This window comes from Pleurodeles waltl, chromosome 11 (assembly GCF_031143425.1).
Source record: "Pleurodeles waltl isolate 20211129_DDA chromosome 11, aPleWal1.hap1.20221129, whole genome shotgun sequence".
In the NCBI taxonomy this organism is placed as follows: domain Eukaryota; kingdom Metazoa; phylum Chordata; class Amphibia; order Caudata; family Salamandridae; genus Pleurodeles; species Pleurodeles waltl.
In genome coordinates this window covers 85368215-85393402 of record NC_090450.1, presented here as the reverse complement: position 1 = coordinate 85393402, position 25188 = coordinate 85368215, and the positions used below count along the sequence as shown (strand labels likewise).

Genomic DNA, 25188 nt, shown 5'->3' with positions numbered 1-25188 from the left:
GGAAATAACAGACACGATTATTGGACGTATCTGACACTGCCACATCTCGGGGAGAGTTGGGGGGGTGGCTGAAGCAACTACCACCTGCTGTGCATGATGGGATACTGCTGGTCTCGGGGTCCTTTAAGGCACAGATACTGTTATTTCATTTTCATAATGGCAGCCTATAGGACTACACTGTCCTCTTTTCATTCTGCTTTCTAATTTTGAAAAAAGGTTTTGTGAATGAGATTTAAGAAGTGAAATATCCTTTATCCAATCATTTTGGCTTAAATTTATGAGTACATAAAAATTCATTACCTCTTTTTCAAACAAACGAAATTGGTGCCTATAGCCTTTCTTCTAGGCATCACAATATTCATTGCCTTAGGCGTCCTCAAGGGCTTCCTGAAGAAAGGTGAAGATCTGTACTTAAGAAGATATATTATAAGTGCTCTGGAATCCCTGCACGTGAGCGGGACCAGTCAAAGCTTATGACATCAATGGATAGTCCCCTAAGAGAGAACTGGAATTACAGGTAAGAAACATTTAAAACTGTACTCTCACACGATAGTACCAGCTAAGTGACTAACATTAGCACTCCACACTTCACTTTATCTTCTCTTCAGATGATTTGAGTCCCTATACTGGTCCTCCCCCAAGCACCCCAGATCCTCTCATGGCTTTTCACCTTGCTGCTCCACTGTGACACCAATTTGGGATGGTAATGTTATATGTGGATCTTCTTATCGCTGAACCTTCCTTCTTAGTCCTAGCTATAGTCCACACAGTTGTCCGGCAATGCAGTGCTGACTGTTTATCATTATTCAACTGCTGCTTTTCCCCCTGTTGAATTTCCTCCTCATCTGATTGCATCACCACCTCCCATCTCCCATTATGGTTTCTTAAATGGTGGAGCCTTCCTCTCTTCTTTCTCAGGGGGCTGGGCCTTCATTTCCATCCTCAGCATCTTTGGGGCCTTATTATGAGGTCTGGTTGACCACTGCTTCTCTCACTACGTAAAGTTAATTCAGAAGGGGTTAATCCCTCCCTAATGGTGCGGATTTCCAACTTAATGTCTTTGAAAAAATGCTGCATCAAGCTTCTCACTGTTTTGAGGGTTTGAGGGCCTTGTCTTTCATGGACATTTTTGTCATCTCCTCCTGCTTCTGCTGTCTTTAAGTCCCCTCTTTCCCTTCTTTTTAGAGCTCCCTGCTTTAGCGCTCTTTTGTTGCCTTCTCACCTTGCTCTTATGACTCTATCTCTCCATACGTTCACGAAAGCAGTGCTCCTTGTATTATTACAAGAAGGAATGCACCAGTCTAAATCGCTAGGATGAGTGCGGAGTTGGAGATTCTATCTCCCAGTTCACTGGTCCCTGTTTGACTATGGACCTCCTGTCTTGTTTATTATTTCAACATCACCAAACAAAATGATGGACAGAGTGTTGAAACTTTTCAAACACTCACCCCCAGTCAAAGTTTCACCACTCCGTCCATCATTCTTTTGTGTTGTTTATTATTTCTCCTGTGGTTGTTCTTCACTTTTGGTTCCCTAGAGCCAGTGGCTCTTTATCGTACCCAGTTCGTTGAGTAAGGTTGAATGAAGGCACCATCCTCTGGGCCTTTAAGTCTTTCTCACCACTGTAGTGTGTCTTGCCTTCACAGTCTGGCTGTTGTCTGCCGTTTGAGTACAGCCTTCAAGTTATGCTATTTCCTCTCATATCTTTGCAGCTGCACCCTTTTAAGCCTCAAATGGAGGTGGGAGGGGATCCTATTCCAGATGCCCCCCTTGGCGTGATCATGGGAGATGAGTTGCAATACCCTCACTCAATTGGACTGTGTTTAGCTTGCTCCCGCTGGTTTGGGCAACATCGCTCACTAGTCATATGGTCATTTTCTTGTCTGCTGTCTCACTCCTCACCTCTATTTTGCCCCACTACCTCTTGGATTCTCTGCCCCTTCCCCTCCCCCCCCCTCCCCCCTTCCCTTTTCTCTTCACCTCTTCACCCTGCCCCTGGATTGTGGGTTGGGAAAAACTGCTCCCCAGTCTTATGATCTTTTTCTTGTTTACTGTCTCACGCCTTGACTCTGTTTGCCCCTCTTCACTCACACACACGCACACACTCCCTGGCTTAAACAAGAAGTGTCTGTGAACTTGCACTGAGGCCTAGTCTTTGCCCTGGTTTCCTCCATTCTTAGAAATCAAGAGTTTCTCCAGTGGGTTAAGCACTCATTTATGTTTCTCCACCAAGGAACTAGCACCTGTCCTGTCCCCAAATAAGTCCTCCTGCCTGGTCTTGGACTGTTACCCATTACTAGTGCATGTGTCTGTGGATATTGCAGAGGCTTCTCCTTTCACCTGATCAGGGAGGCACTGAGAATCTTACTCATCGGATATTTGCACTTTGTTGCTCTGCCAGGGCTCACTGATGGTACTCCATCAGACCTTGGCACTTGCCACCTTGTCTAGGGTCAGGACCCATCTGCTGTTACTATGTTCACTATTCTCAAGCCCTTTCTGCACCAGATGCTGTTAGAGGGAACTAACTTTTCACTTGTTTGTGGGTTGGAAGAAACTCAAGCTCTTGATTTTCATGTGGTGTGCCAGGCTGGCACGGATTCTCCTACGGCAAGCTTATTATTCAGTTGGTGTGGACTGGGCAGACATCTGATTATCCATTGGCATCTGAAGGTGTGCCGCTGTCACTCCACATTTGCTGGTCAACTAATTAGGGGTGTGCTGGAAATATTTTCTCATCAAATCTTCATTCTTTATGCACCGTTGTGGCTCCTAGCCTGTTCACCTTCAGATCTGAGCTTTTGCTGCCTAAACCTGTGTGCTGCCGCCACATTCACTGTCCCCGATCCCCACCCTGCGCAACTATGGTTACAGTAACTTACTTTTCTCCTACAGGTCTCTTGACCAAGTCCCCTAGATCTTGATGCTCGTAGGGTGGACATGCTGTGCACGATGACCAGTGATGAGGCGTCCGCCACAGTCCCTTGAGTCCCTCCTTAAGTCCAGAATTGCCTGCTAGTGTCTCCTCTTCCTTTACTTCCCCTGCAGACCAGTCAAACCAGGGATATATCAAAACTGTTACTCCTGACTGTATAAATTCTCAGATTAACTGCTTTGCCATTACCAATCTTTGCAACTCCATCAGCAATAACCAAAAATACCTCATCTGCCTCAAACAGTCACCAAAGAACTTCTAGAAGAGGTGCATGTTTCGACTTGTTAGTGCCATTTTGGATGGGAGCAATTTTTTCCTTGTACACAAGAAGGGACTAGAAACAAATATTGGATTGATATCACCTAAACCAGGTACTTGATTTTGGACGCCAGCTGTTGGCAGACATTAAACCCTGTTATGCTCTTTGAGTTCCCCATTCGGTAGGTCCAGAGGCAGTTTTCTACATTGTCTACAGCATCAAAAGGTCTTGCGCAACCTCTTTCTGGTGTATTCATGATATGCCAGATATCCAAAATCCTAATTATTGTGGCATCATAATCCTTTTCATCTCCTTTGTGCTGTACAAATGTTTATGCTACTTCCTTCTTATTTCTTCCTAAGTGATTTAGCTTTTTTTTTTTTCTTTTTTTTGCTATATCATCATTTCAGTGTGAATGCATGCAGTATCTTAAGACAGGCCTCGAATTGTGGTGTTTAATTAAAAAAAAAAAAAGAAAAAAAATTATAAAACAATTATGGGTTTTTAAAACTTTATAAATTGATGTCTGGGTTTTGTTTTTAGTTTTTATAATTTTAAGGGACAAAGCTAATCTATCAAATATTTACAAATCTCCTGCCAAGTTCTAAACCACCCTTACAATAAGCAAGTTACCCAGATATGTATTTGCTAACACTTACTCATCGGATGGTTCCCTGCATATATGTGAAATAAGTGCCTAATGGTGGTGTACGCTACATTTGAAATGTTTCATGTTGCTAATTGGTTTGGGCAAATAGCCACATACTGCGTGCTCTGACAAATAGCCAGGATTGCTAGAAATTGCTGAAAATTTGTAGCGCTAGCTTTCCTATTCATGATCATCCATATCTGTGAGATTTGTAGCACTCATGGGTGTGGAAATTGTCTCACAATTTCGCCTTAGATTTCATATTCTGCTCTATTTTCTCATCTGTATTTTAATTTTCCAATAGGTGGCCAAGAAGAATATGTTTTGTCTTATGAACCTGTCAATCAACAAGAAGGTGTGTAAAATCAATAGTACAGTTTTTATTTCTTGATTGTAAATGTAGGAAAAATGCAATGTTATTTAACAATACAACATGAGTATAGATTAAGTGCATCTATGAAAATAGACACTCTTGCATACAGAATCTCATTTGAAATCCTACTGAGGACATGTGTATAAGCCAGAGTGAGAGATACCAGATAAGGGCTTCTTCAAAAATAAGTTGAGGTCGTAATGAGCTCTGTTTATTAAGTGATGGTCAACGCACAAATAAGTGTTGTGTTGCGCATCTATGTGTTGTGTGGCGCTTGAAAATAACTATGTTTATTTTTTAAAGCAGTTGGTCATGTGATGTAACTGTAGTCGGGTATTTTGGGGGTTTTAAATAGGATGAACCTACTGACACATCTGAGTGGTGTACATGCTGGTGGGAGAAATAACAAGTCATGAGCATAAACATTTGAGAGAGCACTCTTATAAATTGGACCAAGGATGGGGAGTAGCTTCTTTATTGAAGTGGGATGAGGTGCTCCTTTGTGCCCACTAAGTTCATTGGTATTTATTCGCAAATGAACCTTTTAAACAGAAGCCAGCTATGTCATAACTTAGCTCTACACAAAGACCATTTACTCTCTACAGAATGGTTACATAGAGCTGTAGCTCAAGATTTGTGGGATGAGTGAATCATCAATATAAATAGTTTGAATAACATTCTGCTTTAAATGCTACAGAAGAGGCAGGTGAAACTCTTTATCTATTCAATTAACCAAAAAGAAGCAAGCTGGCCAGTGCTAGTGATTTGTGTCCCCTCTGGAATAGATTAGGGGCAGCAGCAGATGTATTTATTGCATTTCATAACTTTATATTGTAGGAACACTGAACAAAGTGTTAACCTCTACACTTACGGTTTCCTACTTAAGAAAACTTTCTAGACCTCACAGAATGTGTTAATTCTAGTGTGAATGTATTTATGCATTCAGTATTTGTGTAGAGCTAGCCTAGCTTAAAGGCAGCAGCTGAATACCAGTACCTAATTGATCACTTCGTCATATCTGGGCTAATCCTTTGGTGGATGTTTTTTTTTTCCTTCTCTTTATTTTATATAGCAAGTTTTGGCTTCACACTATGTAGGTTAGTTACTGACCATTTGCTGCAGCTGCACTGCAGAACTTCTGTCTCTCTTGCCTAGGAAACTCTGTTGCACCCTTAACTTTTTCCTGTACTGTCAATAAGGGGTCCCACAGGAACCACCTGGCCTGCATCAGTCCTGCAGGGTGTGGTGGATTTCATCACTATGAAAGAGTTGGGAAGTGAGTACAGGGCTGCATTTCAGGGACTCAAACACTGATTTCTGAACAAACCAGCATGTTTGTCTGGATACCTTCAATATCCCTACTTACCAGGTGTTACTGTTCTCTCATTGTCAGTGTTTTGCAGGCCTTGTCTATTGAAACCCCATCTTGCCTCAAAACATGAAGGTGTCTCTACTTTGATGGTGATAGCCTTGCCTCCATTCCCAAAGCCTTCAAAATCCACTGAGTCCCTGGTCTTAAGATTTTCAGATCCCAATATAGAGTCACATAAAGTCACCTTACTCACGTTTGATGAGAGCTGCTTGTTTCCCTCTACAGACAAAGCCTTCCATGAATACAGAATGGGTATAGCCACGTTCAAATGACTGAGCACCATCTAAGCTCCACAAATGACATCATCTCCTGTATTCTAGCCAACAAAGCTTTCTAGTCTTTCGAGGGCACAACTTTCCTTCATTTCATATGCCACTTCAGGACCCCCCCTGCTCTTTAGATTGCACTCTTCAGTTAGAGGAGATGCTTTAGGAGAAAGAGAAAGTTTATTTGTCAAGTCTCAGAGAGGAAGTTCCCTGAGACTTCTCTGAGGACCCACACCCCTCTCTAGTGCCATCTCAGGGGATCCTCCAACATCTTGTAGTGGAGACTCTCTCTCCACCTCCATTACTGGATCCAGATTACCACTGTTGCATGGTTCCTGTCAGTGCTTTTGAATGGATGCGCTCTACAGGTTCCCCTGCCTGTCTGCATCCCAGAATTATTTACAGGTGATTGCGAAGAGTGTCCCCTTTCAGGAGTGATAGAACATATATATATATATATATATATATATATATATATATATATATCCTCTTTAAAGAAAGAGTGGAGAACTCTGTCGCAATCTGAAAATTGTGGATTTGTATCATGTGAATCATTCCCTTAGAACACAGAATTTCACAATGCTAGCTTTGATTTGGATCTTTGTTTTTGTAGCTAGTTTTATTATGTTTTAAACTTTGTCAACATTTAAAAAGGTTACAGAATACAGTGTCTGTCGATATAAGATATTGAAAAAAGAACAGTGCAATTTGTACTGTGCCCAAGTTTCTTGATTACAAAATATGCTGTTGGCCCTACAGCACTTCTGATATCCCTTCCTATTTATTATGAATCATTAGTACCACTCATGCTTTGATTGTGTGAGACCATAGGAGCTTCCTCCTAAGTTATCTTGTCTTATTCATGTTGCAGTCTTTTCCTCATTAAATGCATTTTCTACATTCATTGATCCATATTGGATTGCCAGTTGATGGCTGCACACAACCTAGCAATATTATAACATGCTATAATCAATTCTAAGTAACAAAATCTTTTGGCATATTTAGGTACCATTACCATTTCAAATGACTAGCAATGTACATTTGTCCCAAATCTCTATGGAACCTCTGGTCACTTAGGCCAGACTTCTTATGATCTCTTCTCGGATGGGTCCGTGCCTGGGTTGGACACACCCAAATAATGTAATACCAGACAACTTTTTATCCACAGCCTCTAGGACAACGGCCAGTGATAGGTCTGGCAAGCTTCAGTTATTAGACTCAAGTGTAGTGTATTCTGTGAAGTAATTAGATCTGAACAAAAATAATCCCTGCCATGATTACCATCTTCTAGGCATAATATAGGGGCATCTTCCCAATTGGAAGCTTTTATTTCCTCCAAGTGACCTTCCCAGTTTGCTTTAAGTGTAGTTGTACAGATAATGTCTCATTTTGCATAGCATGTCACACACAATACTATATGAATATTCAGTTACTCACATAGTAGAACACTTTGTCCAAATATCATTCCATCCAAGGCATGTTTATTGCAAGATAGTGGGGGTCTTAGTGTTCACGACTCATCTTTACAATCATGCTTCTTTTCAAATGCATTATCCTAATCATTGCAGCTCATGCATTTTATCATAGATTGCAGTCTTTTCAATAAACCTATTAAACTCTGTTGCATCTCCTTTTTTGTCCATGTGTGACTGAGAATTATTGCTACATTGAGAAAAGGGTAAACGCCATTCCACCACAACTCCACTTAGATATCGCATTCTAGAGTCCATGCGTAAGGCTGCCAGAAATCTCCTTTTACTGTCTGGGTTTTTGGTGAGGTACTGCTAGTGAACCGGGAGTGTTGGGCCAACAGTTGCGAATTGTTGTAGGAGTGACTCAGTCGCCGACAAACAAAAGTGCTGTCATCCCTAAACCAGCAGTCTTGCCTAGGAGCGAGAGTCCAGCTAAGACATGGCACCACCTACAATAGTGTTTTGGCACCAATTTACGGATATCCTGCGTATCTGTCTCACACACACAGCAGGTACGCTAAGTACCATTATAGGGAGACGTTTGTGGCCTTGAGGATACCGCTCTTCAGCTGAATAGGGAATACTTAACTAGGCTGTAGGTTGTTCAAGCTTGAACTCTTAAAAGTACTTCTCCCCATTTGGTGTTCCATTTCAAGACCCATTATTTAATATCACTAACGCCATAGACATTCCAGGAAATGTCAGACAAGCATTTAGCACAACATCTAATAGCCCATTGCTTAACAGATGAGGGCGGGGATGTCACATTTATAGTGGAATCTCATGAAGCTTATCAAACAAACATTCTATTCCTGGGTCACCTTTCCCATGGAAGATGAGACAGCATGTACATTTCACACATAGAAAATAGCAAACGTACCGCAGTGGTACGAGCATATCAGTATATAGAAATACCCTTTTCCTATCAAGAACATAAACATTGGTTCAATGGCGCCCTGCCACATGTAACACAACCAGTGAGAGTAGGTCCTTTGGATAATTACGACCCAACGTAGCTTATGTTTGCCACATACACACCACATCCTGACGTAGGGCTATGCAAGTAGCTGACGTACACTTACTTTATAATGAGCTAGTACAACTTTACAGATGATTATTACAATTTGCTAAGTGGAGCTTGAACACTACCCCAGCAGGGATGCACCAGCTGGTCACCAGTTGGCTATTAATGGAATTCACCTACAAACAATAAATTCTGTCATGTCAAAGCACCCGCAGAACGTGAAAAGATTCCGTTCTGGATAGCGCAAAAAACAAACGAGCTGGAAATAGCGTTTCCCCCACACAGAAGCCCAAGATAAACATGGAATTTTCACAATGTGCTTGCCATTCGGAATAGCTCCCTCAGTGTAATACTGCAGCACATGGGGTACAGTCTTTGCTGCAATTTAAACTATGCCACGTGGTACCCCGACACTTGCCAATGTACCGGAAGTGTTACAACAAATTCAAAATGAACACTGGGCTGCTCCATCCCTGAACTTGGGGGTGAAACTGATGCGTAACTTCAACACCTTCTCTCCTGAATAATACTCAGTAACATTAAAGGGGAAGTGGTAACGTTGGCTATACACCAGCGGCTCCAGGAAATTTCACAGTCTGAACAGTATCGTAAACTACAGAAAATTATTTCTGATACCTATGCTAAAATAGGATGGGATAGTTTGGGAGTCAAGCCAAAAAAGTGTGAACTTTAGAATACCACCCCTAGGGAAGGTACTAAACAAGCACAAGAGGGTTCAAAAAAACGCTGGGATAAACAAAACAAAATAAAGACAAACTAAGTCTGAGAGCAGACTCCCTACACTGGGAGAACTCCGAAAGGAGATATAATCCCAGAAATAGACAAAAGAGTGGGCCGATCAGAGCAACGTCCTTATTACACGAAACAGAAGAAAGACTTACAGCAGTCGTCAGACAAGAAAGGAGACCAATCCCCACAACAAAAGTCACAATTCAAAAAGAAAAAGGTGGCAGCAATTTCAATTAAACATGCCAGCAAACTTGAGAACATTGCTGAAGAACAAAAAGTGGGCAGTGATGCTACTGGGCAGCGCAGCAGAAGTCACAATGTCGTCAGAGTCTGACTGATCATCTGGCTGCGACAGCAACTAACGACTTTCTTGCAGTCGAGACTGCGGACAAGGGGTTCTCCCACCCAACAGGGTTTATGGTTTAAATATCCAGATTGAGGAGACCTAGAGCTTAGCCAACACGTCTGTGAGCTCCCACATGGGGAAGATGTCATTTTGCCTTCTTTCTCAGAACTTGTTCTGGATGCGGTAAAAGAAGCCTTCGCTGTTTGGCTGGGCTTTATCGCAACCACATAGGGTGGGAAAGAGATTCCCCCCTACTATGTAATACCTGTCAGGTTTAACCCCAGCCTGTGCCCCATACCCTGTTAAACATGAGGCTAAAGATCCAGTGAGAGAGATCCTCACTCAGCTCGAGTACCAGGGAGTAATAAAACCCTGTGTGTCTGCAATGAATAACCCATTATTCCCTGTTGCAAAAGAAGACCATTCATATAGAAAAGTCTTAGATCACCCACACTTAAACAATTACACACGTACATAGGTAATACAAAATGCACACAGCACTTTTAAACAACATAGTGCTTATAAAACTCAAAACAACCTTGGATATTTCCAGCGTTTGTTTCTACCAAAACTTATCACCTGAAAGTCAGTAACTGAGTGCATTCTCATTTGGTGCACAAAGTTTTTTTTGTTTGCCCCAGGGCTATAAGAACAGCAAAGGGTTGTTCTTAGCCCATGTAACATCAATATTGCATAATATTGATCCTGAAGCGTTATCCTATGTGGATGACATCTATCTTGCAGAAGACGACCTCACCATTCATCTTGCCAAGGTCGATCAAATCGTTCTAGGATTCGCAGCCCTTGGCTACAAACTCTATTTTAGGAAAACTAAAATAGCCTTTCTCAGTGTATTGTTCCTGAGATACGAGCTATCAAACGAGGGCAAGAGCCTGGCCCTGCACTTTTTAGAAAATTGTGCTCAACTGCAACCACCGAACACTATCAAGAAAATGTAGGCTTTGGTTGGTTTCTTCAACTTGGGAGAGCTTACATTCCAGACTATACACAACGCATCAAGCCACTCAAATTTAATTCGCTCAGATTTCTCAAGCAGACACTGGACAGTTGAACACACATCCATTCTTAGAGGATTGCAGCAAGACATGCTAGAAGCAAAACAAATATGGTCATCGGAATAATTGCTGGTGCCATCAGGTTCACCAATTTCATCTTTAATAAGGGCGACATGGTGCCCATAGCATATAAATCACATTTATACTCCAGTGCAGAATAACCCTTTGCACCCACAGAACCAATTCTGATTGCTGTACAGATGGCTGTCATCAAGGAAAGGCCCATGCTTAAGGGAAACGCATTATTGTATTTACCCTGGTGCCGGCCTTAGAGGCTGTCACCAAAGCAAGCGTTCCTAACGTTATAGCATTACATCCACGCTGGATTCCATGGGCAACCTCCCTGACTACCACTGATGTGGATTACATTTTTGACCCAAAATTTGAAACACAAGAATTTCGCCAATACACAGGGGAACAGGAGTACCACACACCTCTTAACATCTTGCCACTTGACAGATACCAAACTGTCATTTACACTGTGGTTCAGCACAACCAGCTGTAGGTACAAAACATCAGTACCCAGCCTCTTGCACAGCCTTGAGCAGAGTGATGAAGGATGGTGTATTCCACCTTCAGAATACCTACATGCAGACCCTGGGGGACTGCACGGCACAATTGGCTGAACTTCAACAATGCTTTCCAACCTTTTTTAGTTTGATTCGATGGTCTACTGGTGGGTCATCGATGTCTAGATACTCCTTTTCTAATGTGCAGCTCTGCAGCCACACTGGTGGACATTAACTTGTTTTTTTAAGGCCCTTCATGGTAGATATTCATCACCTTCTAATCACTGCCTTATAGGGTGGGCCACCCACAGGGTGCTTTTGGTATGACCGCTTTAGTGTGAGTTTAAAAAACAGTGACCTATGGCTTCTATCACTTTATTTACTAATTATCTGTCCCTCAAGAAGTGAATCAAATTTCCATCTAAGTTGATGGTTATGCTAAGGCTGCTGTGTACCATACACAAGGGAAAATGATCTGACGTAACTTGTGCCAGAAGCCCTGTTCCAGTGAACCAGTGTAGATGAGGTCTCTGTATAATAATTTATACAGGAGAATAAGTTATGGGAAGTATAAAAATGTTGTCTGACCCCAGGGTTTGTTGGTCTACACACATCCCAATGTGTAAGTAAACTATTCTTATTGTGAGACCACTATAGATGTCTGGTCTGATGGCAGCGTATTTCAAAAGAGAGTTAATAGCTGGTTGCTCAGAGAGGCCTTTAACAGTCCAGCACCCTTCAGACCTCGATTGCCCCCGCCTTTTCAAGGCAGAACTGGACGTCTCCACAGTAAGCAACTTTGGAAGCGTGGAACAAATTAAATTGTCTAAGAACTTGCAGGTTTACTTAGCACACAAATCTTTAAAGTTATACCTGTCTTCCAGGTTTTGGCCTGAGACAGCGGTCTTAATTAATTATACACGTCTTGATCAATGTAGATGAATTGCCAGTCCTCCCTTAGTAGCAAGTTCCCTCCTTCTCCAAGGAAATATTAGTAGTAATTATCCTCCAGTTCAGGAGTGATTTTCTCTAACATATTAGCATTAAATATATAATGGGACGACAATCATGTTTTCTCCAGACGTAAGTTTACCATTATCTGAAAAAGACCTATTTTCTTATCCAGGACCAGCTTTTCATTTGGGGCAAATAAATTAATTTCTTCCAACACTCGTTTTGTCAGCCAAATACTAGTTTTTAGTGTAGTAACCCCCCAACTTTATCCAAACTGTATTCCATTAAGTACTCATTGGTACTACTACCACACATGGGCAGAATCTACCACACATGCCAGTATATTTTAGTTGGGTGTAGGCATTGCCTATCACCTGCTTGTGGTAACTATCCCATTTATTCCCCCCGCCCCCCCTCCCCCCACTGGAAAATTGTGAAACTCTACCAACCAAGTCAGTACCCCTGCCTTCATTGGTCATGAGATGTCAACTCAGCTTCCTGCATTAGCACTGCCCTCTGAACAGTGCTGTGCCATCATTGCCTCTGTACTTCACCTCCCATTGCCACTGCTGGTTTGTGTAGCAATATGGAGACAACCGGTGCTTCTTTCGTCAGTAGGCTCAGAGATGTGTGTGTGTGTGTAGGAGGGTGAAGCTTGCTGCTGTGCTTTTGCTACTCTGTGGCTTTTTGAAAGCTGCTTGGTGGGTGGCAGGCATTGTAGACTAGCTTTGTCAATCAAAGTGACGTGGGTGAGCATATGAACGGCCATGATAGCACTTGTACAGACTGAGTGACTTGAGAGCTATAGCAAATAATATACATGCAAGGCCTGGACTGAAGGGAGAACTGCTCCATCACTGGACAGATGCTTCCACTTCACAAGGTTACCGAGATGTCCTTAATAGAGATGTAAGCCTGTTCATAATTGCTTTACAGCCCACTTCTGATTTCAGAGTTGAGAAAAGAAGAAGGCAAAGTTGAACCAGGAGACCAATGCACTAAACATGTATAAGCCACACTTAGCAAGAGTAGACCAGCTTTGGAAGAATAATATTTGTGTACGGTTTGTGTATATACTAGTGCTTGGTATTCAGTAGTCCTGATTGAAAGCACTGGTATCACTTTGGTGTCACATACTGCTTATGCATCAAACTAAAGTAAGGGCACTATGACTGTCCTGTTGCTTAGTCTCCTCTTCAACAAATGACTTCACCCTGCCGTTTGTTTCTGAAGCTTTCGTTCCTGCTTTTGTCATGCTGAGAACCACCAGCTATTTCAGAGGAGATGCAAGAAGCTCCCACTTGGAGTTACGGAAGTTAAGTATGAGGGTAACAAAGGAATACACCTGCAGCGCCAAGCTTTGACACTCAAAATTTCTGCCCATGCTTCTGAGTCTCAAGCTGTGATAGGTCTGAAGGCAATCTGTTACAGACTCAATGTGCAGGAGAACTGATGCAGAGATCTGTGGTATGAAATACAAGGAGTTTGCAGTCAATGTTGTCCACGCCTTGATCTGTTCTATAAACGTCTGAATTGCAAACAATTATAAACTGTGCTAATACCACTTTTTTTCTTTTCAGTGAGTTATTCGCGACCAGTGATCATTTTAGGTCCTATGAAAGACAGAATAAATGACGACTTAATCTCAGAATTCCCAGACAAATTTGGGTCCTGCGTTCCACGTGAGTATGCTTTCCTTGCTTAAACAGTTTGACCAAGTCGTAAGCAAAACTCTTAATATAAGTTTGTATTCTTTTTAGCATTGTGAGGTCCTTGCCACGCTCAATGCATTCTGCCATGTCTACTTTGCACAAGAATTAGCTGTTTTAGACCTAATTAAAGTAATCTGTCTTCAAGAAGAAGCACTTATTAGTACATCTTACATAGTTTCACATCAATTCTCCCTTTTTTAGAATCTCCAAATTAGCAGAGTATTGGGATTCATCTCTAGGAAAGTATATAGGCACAGCATACGTGAACAATATACTGTATTCTCCACACATGTTAAGTTATTTATAATGTGTATATTGTTTTAGGTAAATAAATATGGGTTTGTATCTTTGTAGACACTACAAGACCGAAGCGAGATTATGAGGTAGATGGACGAGATTACCACTTTATGGGCTCCCGAGAGCAGATGGAAAAGGATATCCAAGATCACAAGTTCATTGAGGCGGGACAGTACAACAACCACCTTTATGGGACGAGTGTCCAGTCTGTACGAGAAGTAGCAGAAAAGGTAACTCACTTTGAGACACTTCTCCTGTCATGATATCCTTATTGGTCTATGAAGTGCTAGTGTGCCAGTCATTGCTTAAGATCTGTTATGAGGTTGGACCTCCCATCTGTACATTATTTACAGGATAATGGGCCCCATGCCGTGTGTTGGGTGCCCATGAGGAACAGGTAATTTAAAGTTCTGCCTCGTAGGATCTTCACTGATAGTCGTAAACGTTGAATGATTCCCCACCGCCAGCGCAGACCCTGGAACACCTTTTTTAATATATACTTGTACTTTAGGAAAATGAGATTGTATAATCATCACTGAATCAATTTTTCATAAAATGTCAGTGTAGTCTATCAAGAGATGTATTTTGTTTCTGATTGCTGTGTAAGAAATGCTGAAAAAACTGCAACATAGCCTTTCAATACTCAACCCTTTGTCATGGAAAAAAGGCTGTCTAGGTACAAACAGCATGAAGAGAAAATGCAGCCTGATAGGCTTCCACTGATAGGAACTCAAAAAGAAGCCTTCACCTTTAAGAACTTCAGAAGCGACCTATCACACAATGCACCTTAGTGGCACTTTGCCCATGAATGGCAGTTGTTTTTTCTGGCTCCTTCTGGTGGGATCTCTGAACACCTGTGTTGTTTTCACACCTCTGAAAATTGTTTCTCTTTCTGTCCAACTCCTGTAACTGAGCAAATTGGCATCCCTTTTGTTGAGTGGAGCCATTTTTTCCTATTTCTGACTGGACATTTTAGTCAGATTGTGCACTCTGTTCACCAAAAGCCCATCCTGTGGAAGAAAGAAGGTGAGCTCTGATGCTCATAAAGTCTGGTTGGTGTGTCTTACAGCTGCACGTCTCACGAAAGGGATGGGTTATTTGTCAGAAAGTGTCAAAGAGGATGCTTAAGGACAGAGAAGGCACCCTATTGCATGGTTTGATGCAAGACATAAAGGAAGAAGAGGAGAGAAAGAAAAGTAAAAGAATGGAAAGATAATTATCTTGCAGTGTTGAAGAAAAGCATTAAAAATCAGGTATAGACACCAAGAGAGGGAGATCTAAAGACAGAAAATATCCTTCTCGACATCACCAGTGATGACCTTCTCATCACTATTCACTGACTTCATGAACATTGAAGTTGCCGTTGGGAGGTTTAGCCCTATCCTGTTCACCATCCGTAGAAGGGTCAACGAAGATGCGCCATTTATCTGATAGAGACTTCAAGTTGCAGATTCCTTACCTTAGAATTTTCCCCAGGCGTCAGACTGGATCCGGAGATTTTTTCTTCGAGCAATACCCTTTCGCGTTGGTAGGAGGCGCCGGTCGACTCCGTAGGCGTCGTGGTTGCCATGAATCCATTGGGAGTAGTACATAGATGCCACCCTCGCGCAGTGACGTCAGTTCTTTTCTTTCCGCGCCACGCGCTGATCCGAGAGAGAGCTACCCTCGGTTATTTTTTGGCCGAATTCGACCGTTTTGTCAAAACAAATTGCCATGAACTTTGGTGCATCGAGGATGTCCCCGAAGACTGGGTTAAAGCCCTGCGAGGACTGTCACTCCATGATCTTGTTGACGGACCCTCATCGTGTCTGTCTGTGGTGCCTTTAGCGCGACCACGACCCGAAGTCGTGCTCCGAGTGCCAGGTGATGCATCCGAAGGCTTTGAGGGAGCGGTCCCTAAAGCTGAAGGCGGCCCAGCACTTGACTCTGCGTAAGTCCTGATCTCGCTTGAGAGGAAGGTCTCGCGATAGGTCGCTGAGCCACCACCACTGGTCTTCATCTAAATCGTTGGGTCACAGTAAGAAAAAGAAGTCGTCGAAGAAGTCCCATCGCTCTCCGACTTCACCCCGTTGCTTGGCCGACGCAGGACGAGTGTCAACGAAGTAGGCCTCCGTCCTCGGAGCCTACGCCTACGCCTGCGTCGGCTCCATGCTTCCCCGAGTATCCCAGAGCCGGAGCGACCCCCGCTCAACTCTTTTACGAGGCCATGCACCTCATCTTTGGGTGTGCCGACCCCGATACAGCGCCTTCGGGCCCAAGGGGCTTGACCGAGGGGCCTTCGGCTTCTGCGCTGGCAGCTTTGGCCCCGGACACCGAGGTCGCCTCCGGATCCGTGCACGGATCCGCCCCAACGCCAGTCGCACAGTCAAGACCTTCCCCGGCACCGGGTTGTTTAGCGACGCTCTCGATGTCGGTAGTGCCCACTATCAACATAGACCCCATTCTCATCCCGACGACCCGGAGTCAGAGCGGCGTCGGCCGACGTCGGCTTCGATGGGCCCTATTCGCCCGAGGTCAGATTTTGACCCATTTCCCTATGTGTACAAATATGGGGAGGATTGGAGGGGTCCCTGGACCCTTATGAATACCAGGAAGACCCTACTATGGACTGGGCACAGGGCTTGGGCAAAGCCAGTGGTCTTGATACTTCTCCTGACTCTGGCATGCTGTCTCCACCTACCGTGGCTACGGCTGAGGGAGCTACCAATGGTATGGTGGTTAGTAGGGCGGCTGAGGTCCTTGGCCTTGAGCTACCTACTGTCAAAGTCAGGTCTAACCTCCTGACTGAGGTGCTTCAGCCTGGGGCTTCTACTTCTGAACCCCTTCTTCCATTTAATGAAGCCCTCTCTGACATCCTTTTGGGTACGTGGTCCAAACCCAACACATGGCGTCCTGTGAACAGGACGCTCGCTCGCCACCATCGGCCTGCGCCAAACGACCCGAAGTTCCTGTCCCAACATCCTACGCCTGAGAGTCTTGTTATCCATCCGTCCTCTTCTGGAGCATTCCCTTCCGCACCCCCAGGTAGGGAATCCAAAAGGGTAGAACAGTTTGGTAAGAAGTTGTTTTCTTCCTCCAGCCTCGGGCTGCGGTCTGTGAACACAGCATGCCTTTTGAGCCGTTATTCCCACTCACCTGTGGGATACGGTTGCGCAAGTCCTGCCGCAGATACAGGAGGAGGCCCGTGTTATCGTCTCTCAAGCAGTCAAAGATGGGAGAGACATGGCAAAGTTCACCATCCGTTGTGGGCTGGATACGACCGACTCTCAGGGCAGATCGGTTGCTACGACAGTGGCCTTGAGGCGCCATGCCTGGTTACGTACTTCTGGTTTTCCAGGGATGTCCAACAGTCACTCATGGACATGCCCTTTGATGGCACCCGTCTCTTCGTAGACAAAGCTGACTCTGCCTTGGAGAAGTTCAAGGAGTCCAGGGCTATGGCTCGGTCCTTGGCCTTTCTGCCGCCTCACGCCCCCCACAGTCTGCTTTTCATCCCTTTTGTGCCACGGAAATGGCGCCCTGTCGCATCCTCATCCCAGCCACTGGGCCATGCACGCTGGACAGCCTATGCGTGGCCGGGGGTGCAGAATCCCACGTGGTCATGGGTCAGGGAACCAGAGGTCTGTCCAATCCACCCCTGTCCCTGCAGCAGCCTCCAAACCTTCCTAGTCCGTCCCCCCACTCCCACCCAGTAGGTAGCAGAAACCGCCATCACCTCCCCCACTGGGAACATATCACCACGGACAGGTGGGTTTTGCAAATCATTCGGAAGGGCTACTCCCTCCCTTTCGAATCCGCACCACCACATATGCCGCCATCCTTCCATCCCCTTTCAGAGGATTATTTGGTGCTTCTCAGCCAGGAAGTTGCATCTCTCTTGGCCAAGGGAGCTATAGAAAGGGTCCCTGTGCCAGAAGTAGGTCGTGGTAGTTATTCCCACTACTTTCTGATACCAAAGAAGGATAAAGGCTTGCGCCCTATCCTCGATCTTCGGGACCTGAACTACTTCCTCGAGAAGAAGTTCAAAATGCTCACCCTGGCTCAGGTTCTGTCTGCCTTAGACCCAGAAGACTGGATGGTAGCGTTGGACTAGCAGGATGCTTATTTCCACATTCCCATCCTGCCTGCCCACAGACGTTATCTACAATTCGTGGTAGGTCACAAGCCCTTTCAGTTTACCATGCTCCCTTTCAGCCTTACCAGTGCCCCTCAGGTGTAAACGAAAGTAATGGCGGTGCCTGCAGCTCATCTGCGCAGGTTAGGGGTCTCAGTCTTCCCCTACCTAGATGACAGGCTGTGGAAGGCGCCTTCACCCCAGTCAGTGGTCTCACACCTCTAGACAACGGTGAACCTCCTGCACCAGCTGATGTTCACTATCAACGTGCCGAAGTCACACCTGACTCCTTCTCAGACGCTCCCTTTCATCAGGGAAGTTCTGGACACAGTGCGGTTTCAGGCTTATCCTCCCCAAAAGCGAGTCAGACATTCAGGCTATGATTCTGATCTTACAGCCTTGGTCTTGGGTTTCGGTGAGACGGAGTGTGAGGCTGCTGGGCCTCTTGGCCTCCTGCATCCTGCTAGTAGCACATGCCAGGTGGCACATGCGGGCTCTGCAGTGGAACATGAAGTTCCAGTGGGCGCAGCATCAGGAGACTCTCTCCGACATGGTCCAGATCTCAACGGGCGCTGCGAAAGACCTGCAGTGGTGGCTTTCGAATCCCAATTGGGTCAATGGCAGATCCCTCTCCCTTCCCCCAAGTAGATCTCTCAATAGTGACAGATGCATTGCTTCTGGGTTGGGGCGGCCACATGGGAGAGGTGGAGATCAGATGCCTCTGGCGGATTCGGGCCTCCACATCAACCTGCTGGAGCTCCGAGCGATCAGACTTGCGTTGAAAGCATTCCTTCCCTCTCTCAAAGGGAAAGTGGTGCAGCTGTTCACAGACAACACTGCTGCCATGTGGTGCTCCAACAAGCAAGGCAGGGTAGGTTCCTGGACCCTATGTCAGGAGGCACTACGCCTCTGGGCTTGGCTGGAACATTAAGGCATTACCCTGATGGTTCAACATTTGGTGGGCTCTCAACGCCAGAGCAGACGAACTCAGCCGCCGACGCACCATCAATCACGAATGGCATCTCCATCCGGAGGTGGCGCAAGGTCTCTTTCTTAAGTGGGGAGAGCCTTGGTTAGATCTGTTCGCCTCCGCAGAGAACGCGCAATGTCAGCTATTTTGCGCGTTGGAGTTTCCATGGCGGCACTCGCTCTGAGACTCTTTTTGTCTCAAGTGGAACTCCGGCCTCCTGTACGCCTTCCCGCCTATTCCTCTTTTGCCCAGAGTTCTCAAGAAGATCAAGAGCGACCGGGCCCAAGTTATCTTGGTGGCTCCGGACTGGGCTCGAAGAGTGTGGTATCCCGAGCTACTGAGCATATCCATCAATCCTCCACTCAGGCTGCCTCTTCGGGCGGATCTTCTGTCGCAGCAGCAGTGGACGGTCCTCCACCCGAACCTGTCCAACCTCCGCCTTCATGCGTGGAGATTTAGCGGCAACAGTTGACGGCATTTGCCCTTCCACCCGAAGTCTGCAATGTTATTTTGGCAGCCAGGCGTCCCTCGACTAAGACTGTATACGCCTGTCGATGGAATAAATTTGTGGCATGGTGCACTAACAACTCTGTTGACCCCCTATTTACCCCTCTTTCAGAGGTTCTTCTTTTCATTCTTTCCTTAGCCCAGCAGGGCTCTGCATTGGGCACCTTTAAGGGGTATCAGTCTGCCATTTCCGCCTTTCTTAGGCTTCCTGATCAGCCCTCACTCTTTAAATCTCCTCTTGTGAGTAGATTCTTGAAGGGGCTCACCCACTTATTTCCTCCCACTCCCTTCATCATGCCTCAGTGGGATCTTAATCTTGTACTTACTTTCTTGATGTGTACTCCTTTTGAGCCTATGCATAATTGTCCCTTACGACTCCTCACGTTCAAAACTGTCTTTCTTATCGCCATCACCTCTGCTCGTAGGGTGAGGGAGCTTCAGGCCCTATCTTCAAAACCTCAGTACTTGTCCGTACACCCCGACAAATTGGTGTTACACACTAGAGCTTCCTTTCTTCCTAAGGTGGTTACACTGTTCCATGTCAGCCAGTCCATCACTTTGCCTACCTTTGCGCACCCCCCACATCCTTCCCATGAGGAGGAGAGACTCCGTCTGGACCCAAAAAGAGCGTTGGTGTTCTATCTCAATCGTACTAAAGACTTCCGGGTGGACGATCAACTCTTTGTTGGCTATGTGGGTGCGAAGAAAGGGAAGGCGGTGCAGAAACGTACCATCTCTCGATGGGTGCTTCTTTGCATCAAAATGTGCTACGCTTTGGTGAAAAAGCAACCTCCTGAAGGCTTGCGGGCTCATTCTACTAGGGCCACTGCTGCATCCACGCGGAGTTCCTGTCCTGGATATCTCTCAGGCAGCTACGTGGGCATCCCTGCACACGTTTGCTAAACATTACTCCCTGGACAGTCAGGTCCGTCGGGACAGCTACTTTGGTCGTTCGGTCCTGCAGGACTTTCTAGTATGATCTTAGGTCGCAGCCCACCACCGAGGATTGCATTGCTTGGTTATCTATTCTAAGGTAAGGAATCTGCAACTAGAAGTCTCTATCAGATGTACAAGTTACTTCCCTTCGGTAACAAAATATCTGGTAGAGACATATTCTAGTTGCAGATTCCTTACCGCCCCCCCATCCTCCCCGCTTGCGAACTGATTTCTAGGGACAGGGATTCCCCCTTTCAGGTCCTTAGCTCTGGCGCACCAAAATCAGTGGTGTTCGCAGCTCTGCGCTCTGGTGTGGAAAGTCGTTAAAAGAAACTGACGTCACTGCGTGAGGGCGGCGTCAATGTACTACTCCCGACATCATCACGGCCACCACGACGCCTACAACGCCTGCGGAGTTGACCGACACCACCTACCGACGCGCAAGGGTGTTGCTCGAAGAAAAAAATCTCCGGATCCAGTCTGATGCCTGGGGGAAAATTCTAAGGTAAGGAATTTGCAACTAGAATATGTCTCTACCAGATATTTCGTTACCGAAGGTAAGTAACTTGTACATCGCTGCTTGGCGTCCAGGTCAGAGACGAGACGCCCACCACCACGTGCAACACTGAACACTACGAGGTTGCCACCTTCACTGCCGTTGCATTCTCTTTAGGTCACCTATCAACGTCGAGACCTAACGGTTTAGTATCAAAGTCACATCACTCGGCGTCAAAGACTGACTCATTCAACATCAAAAAGACACCTTTCACAATTGACAACACTGGTTCCAGCTAAAAAGTATTGCATGACTTCTATTGTACCATTCTCAACGTCAAAGATTCCTTAACAGTGATCCAGGTCTCCTTCTACACATTCTTCTATTCCTCAGTAGTCAGTGCTACAAATGGTTGTACTACCATTGGGTTCAACTCCCTAGGCGGCCTTACAAATATTCACAGTAACAACAGCGATCTCAAATGCCATCTCAAAGACACTTTCAGAAAAGGAGGTTCACCCCAACTAAGCCCTCACAATCTAAGCGCAAACATTCTTCATGCAAACAGTCTGACAACCCCTTCGCAATTTCCCACTCTTGTAAGGAAGGTGAGGGGTGGGGGAGCGGTGAAATTCTTTCTGGAAGAGCGGAACGCCATAACGTCGGACAGATGGTTTTTAAATATCATACAAAAGGGATATACAATCTGGTTCAGGAACCCTGCACCACCCGTCTGCCCACCGCCTCATCTAGACAAAAGAACAAGTTCCCTCAGACCACGTAAAGAGGGCTATGTACACAACATACTTTCTAGTTCAAAAAGAAAGCCAGTCTAAGCAATTTCGGCCTATTCTGGATCTCCAGCTCCTCAACAAATGTATCAAAAGGGAAAAACTCAAGATGCTATCCCTCCTCAAATCTACCCACACATAAGAAGAAACGACTGACTCTGTGCAGCAGACTTTCAGGATGCATACTTCCATATTCCAATAGCTCATCATAGGAGATTTCTCAGATTCCTAGGCGGAACAGATCATTATGAATACTCTGTGCTTTCTTTTGGTCTGAAATCAGCCCCCCAAACCTTTTCCAAGTGCCTGGTGGTGGTAGCAGTGCATTTACGAAAGAAGGCATTTTACTGTAAACATACCTAGATGACTGGCTGATAAAAGCAGTCTCTCAAAAGAACAAAAAAAGACTTCACATCCATAACACCCCTTTTATCAAAGCTGAGCTTATAAATCGGTGCCAAGAAATCTAGCTCCACACCAGTTCATTGTGTCATGTATCTAGTAACAACAACAGATACGCAAAAAAAAAAAAAGCCTTTCCCTTAGCAGAAGAGACTATCATCAGTGTGTCAATGCAGCAAACCAAACTGTCTGTCAGATTGCCACACTTCTGGGATCAATGGTGTTAGAAATTGGGTCTCTAGCTGGCAAAGGTATGCTCCCTTTATAAATAGAGACCACAATCCTAGTCAGGGGAAGTCAGACACACACCATAAATTAACCTGTGCCCACCCTACTATAGCTTGGCACATAGCAGGTAGGCTTAACTTAGGATGCATTGTGTAAAGTATTTGTGCAACCCTTTAAACAGTGAAAAAACACACAAAAATGATCTACAACAAGTTAGCAAAAATCTTAAGTTAATGTACAAAACAAGACCAAAACGACAAAAAATCAAATTAGTAGAAGTCAGGGTATGACTTTGTAAATAATACCTGCAATTGAGGTGCTTAGAAACTAAAAGCACTCACCAAGGCTATCTGGTTGTGCTAGACCAGGGTAAATCCAGAGTTCAGGCTGACCGCAATGGAGTGTGGGCAGGTTATAGAGACCAATCTTGTCCCGCTGAAACAGTACCTCGGATGGAAGGTTGTGCCGACATCTAAGATCTGGTGCGTTGGTTACAATCCACGCAGTCGAGCCGTACAGTTGACCATCTCTGAGCAGAGATGTGGTATCGAACCCTTGCAGAGAAGTAGATGCATCATCGTTAAGGTACGCAGCCGGCCATGTGAAGGTGATGCGCCAGGGCTGATGGAGGTGGCAGTCCTGAGCCACACAGTCGCCGATGCATCAGCAGCTAGGAAAAATGCAGCGGTTCCGATCAGCTGATTGATTTTCTCAGAACACAGCTGCAGAAGCCACCTTTGAGAGCTCAGTACTGAATTTCACCACTTGTCATGGTACAACTCACAGTTGGCAGGGTCCTGAAGCTGTAGGAGAGGTGTGTGAAGTCTTTATCCATGAGACTTAAGAACAGGAGGCAAGCCAGCCATCCCTTGGATTCACTTTGGTTCTGGAGATGTAGAGGTTCAGGTCCAATCCTTTTAACTCCCAGGCAAGGAGGGCAAGCAGGCAGAAGGGCAGGCACAGCAAAACAGGAGTCCAGCGAAGTCCAGCAGATTGACAGTCATTTCATCAGCACAACCGTCCTCCTTTCTGGCAGAATATCCTGAGGTTCAGATATGTACTGATTTGGTGGGGTTGGGGGTCCAGTACTTACACCAAGTTGTGCCTTTGAAGTAGGGAAGGCTTCAAAGAGACGCCACAGAAGTTCACGAGGTCCCTGACCTTCCGTCCCGGGCTCCAGACACTCGACAGGGGGTTATACAGCTCTGTGTGGGGACAGGTACAGTCCTGTTCAGGTGCAAGAGTCAGGTCCTCTTTCCTATCCAGTCAAGGAGGATCTATCAGGCTGGTTATGGGCCATCATGATGTAAGTGGTATACCTCAGCTTTTTGTGTATGGATGTCTAAACGGAATGCACAAGAGCCCAGCTGGCACCCACCCTAATGTATATCAGGGGCAGGCAGAGGCACAGAATAGTTAGAGTAGGAAAATGCCGACTTTCTAGAAGAGGCATTTTCAGACTTGAAACTTAAAATCTAACTTCACGATAAGTTGGGATTTTACGGTGTAAGCCCAGGGACACCAAACACGGAATATCTATTAGGTCTCAATTGGAAATCACACATCTAAAATGTAATAAGGTAATGCCAAAGTTAACCTATGGGACAGAGAGGCCTTGCAGTAGTGAAAAACTAACTTGAGTTTTTCTCTACATGGACGTGTGAAACTTAAAAGTAGACGTTTTAAATATGCTGCACCCTGCCCTTGGGGCTGTCCAGGGCTTACCTTAGGGGTGACTAATATGTATTCAAAAGGAAGGTTTTGGGGTGGGAGGAGGGCGTGGGCCGCCAGAACACAGAGTGTGATGCATTTCTTTCTCTCCCCGGGCTCCTGGAGGCCATCCAGCAACATCAGCTGTACTAAGAGCACCTCAATCACGGATATACGCAAAGAAGTTAAGGAGGCTTCACCCCCGGAGGATAGGAAGGTCACCTTGCTCCCAGCTGGCGGTCCTGGCAACAAAGCGGCACACAGCGGTCAGTTGCCTACATTTCACCGGCTGCCGTGTTGATTCACCTGGGATGCGGGGCTGGCGGCAGAAACAAGCCTCAGAGCATTTCCGAGGCCCTGCCCCATAGCCGCACCCATGATGTGGCAGAGCGCCTGCTCTGTGGCGCTGTTTCTTTCTGCTGACTACTACTCCTGGATTGCCGCTGTAGCATCGGTGGGGCGCCTGCCCGCCATTAAGGACGAGCCCGCAATAGGAGACACGCAGACTGAGATGACTACCATTCATCACAGGACATTGCTACACGCTGATCGCCTCCTCGGTGATTGCCGGCTCTTGACTTTCTGCCTTGTTAGGCTCCTGTGGGTTGCCACTCTGTAGCCCCACTGCTGGGGCCTTTAGTAATGTGGGCCCCTTGGACCTGCACGTGTGCTCCTGTTGCGGGAAACTAATGCTTATTGATCCCTTGGGGCGCAATAACAAAGGAGTGGAGCTGGGCCTTCCACATTACCTTCTGGAATACTTGAATCTGTGAGACTCCGACATGAGCACAGAAGTAACTGCAGCCCTTCCGCGCATCAGGCATCCCCTCTGTAGGCCCTGATAAGCATACTACCACTGGGAATACACCACCCTGGTTCACTCAGCTCGCTTTTGCTGTCCAGATCATAGAGGTTCTTAGGACCTAAGCCCCACCATCTTAGTTCTTCTGGACTCTGCTGAGCCTCAATTATGAGGTTGGACAGCCGTCTCTTGCTGACTGACTACATCTGTTGGGGTTGGTCTTCCTCCCTGCTCTAAC

At 45.6% G+C, this 25188-nt stretch overlaps 1 protein-coding gene across 8 annotated transcripts in view; it reads left to right on the top strand.

Annotated features, from left to right (window-relative positions):
- Window positions 1–25188, top strand: part of DLG1 (discs large MAGUK scaffold protein 1) — a 953275-nt gene that overhangs the window by 861389 nt on the left and 66698 nt on the right. For all 8 annotated transcript variants that reach the window (XM_069213151.1, XM_069213153.1, XM_069213149.1 and 5 more), the window contains 3 exons: window positions 4148–4198; window positions 13566–13667; window positions 14052–14224. In XM_069213151.1, the coding sequence (XP_069069252.1) occupies window positions 4148–4198; window positions 13566–13667; window positions 14052–14224 (326 nt within the window). The remainder of the gene's footprint in view (window positions 1–4147; window positions 4199–13565; window positions 13668–14051; window positions 14225–25188) is intronic.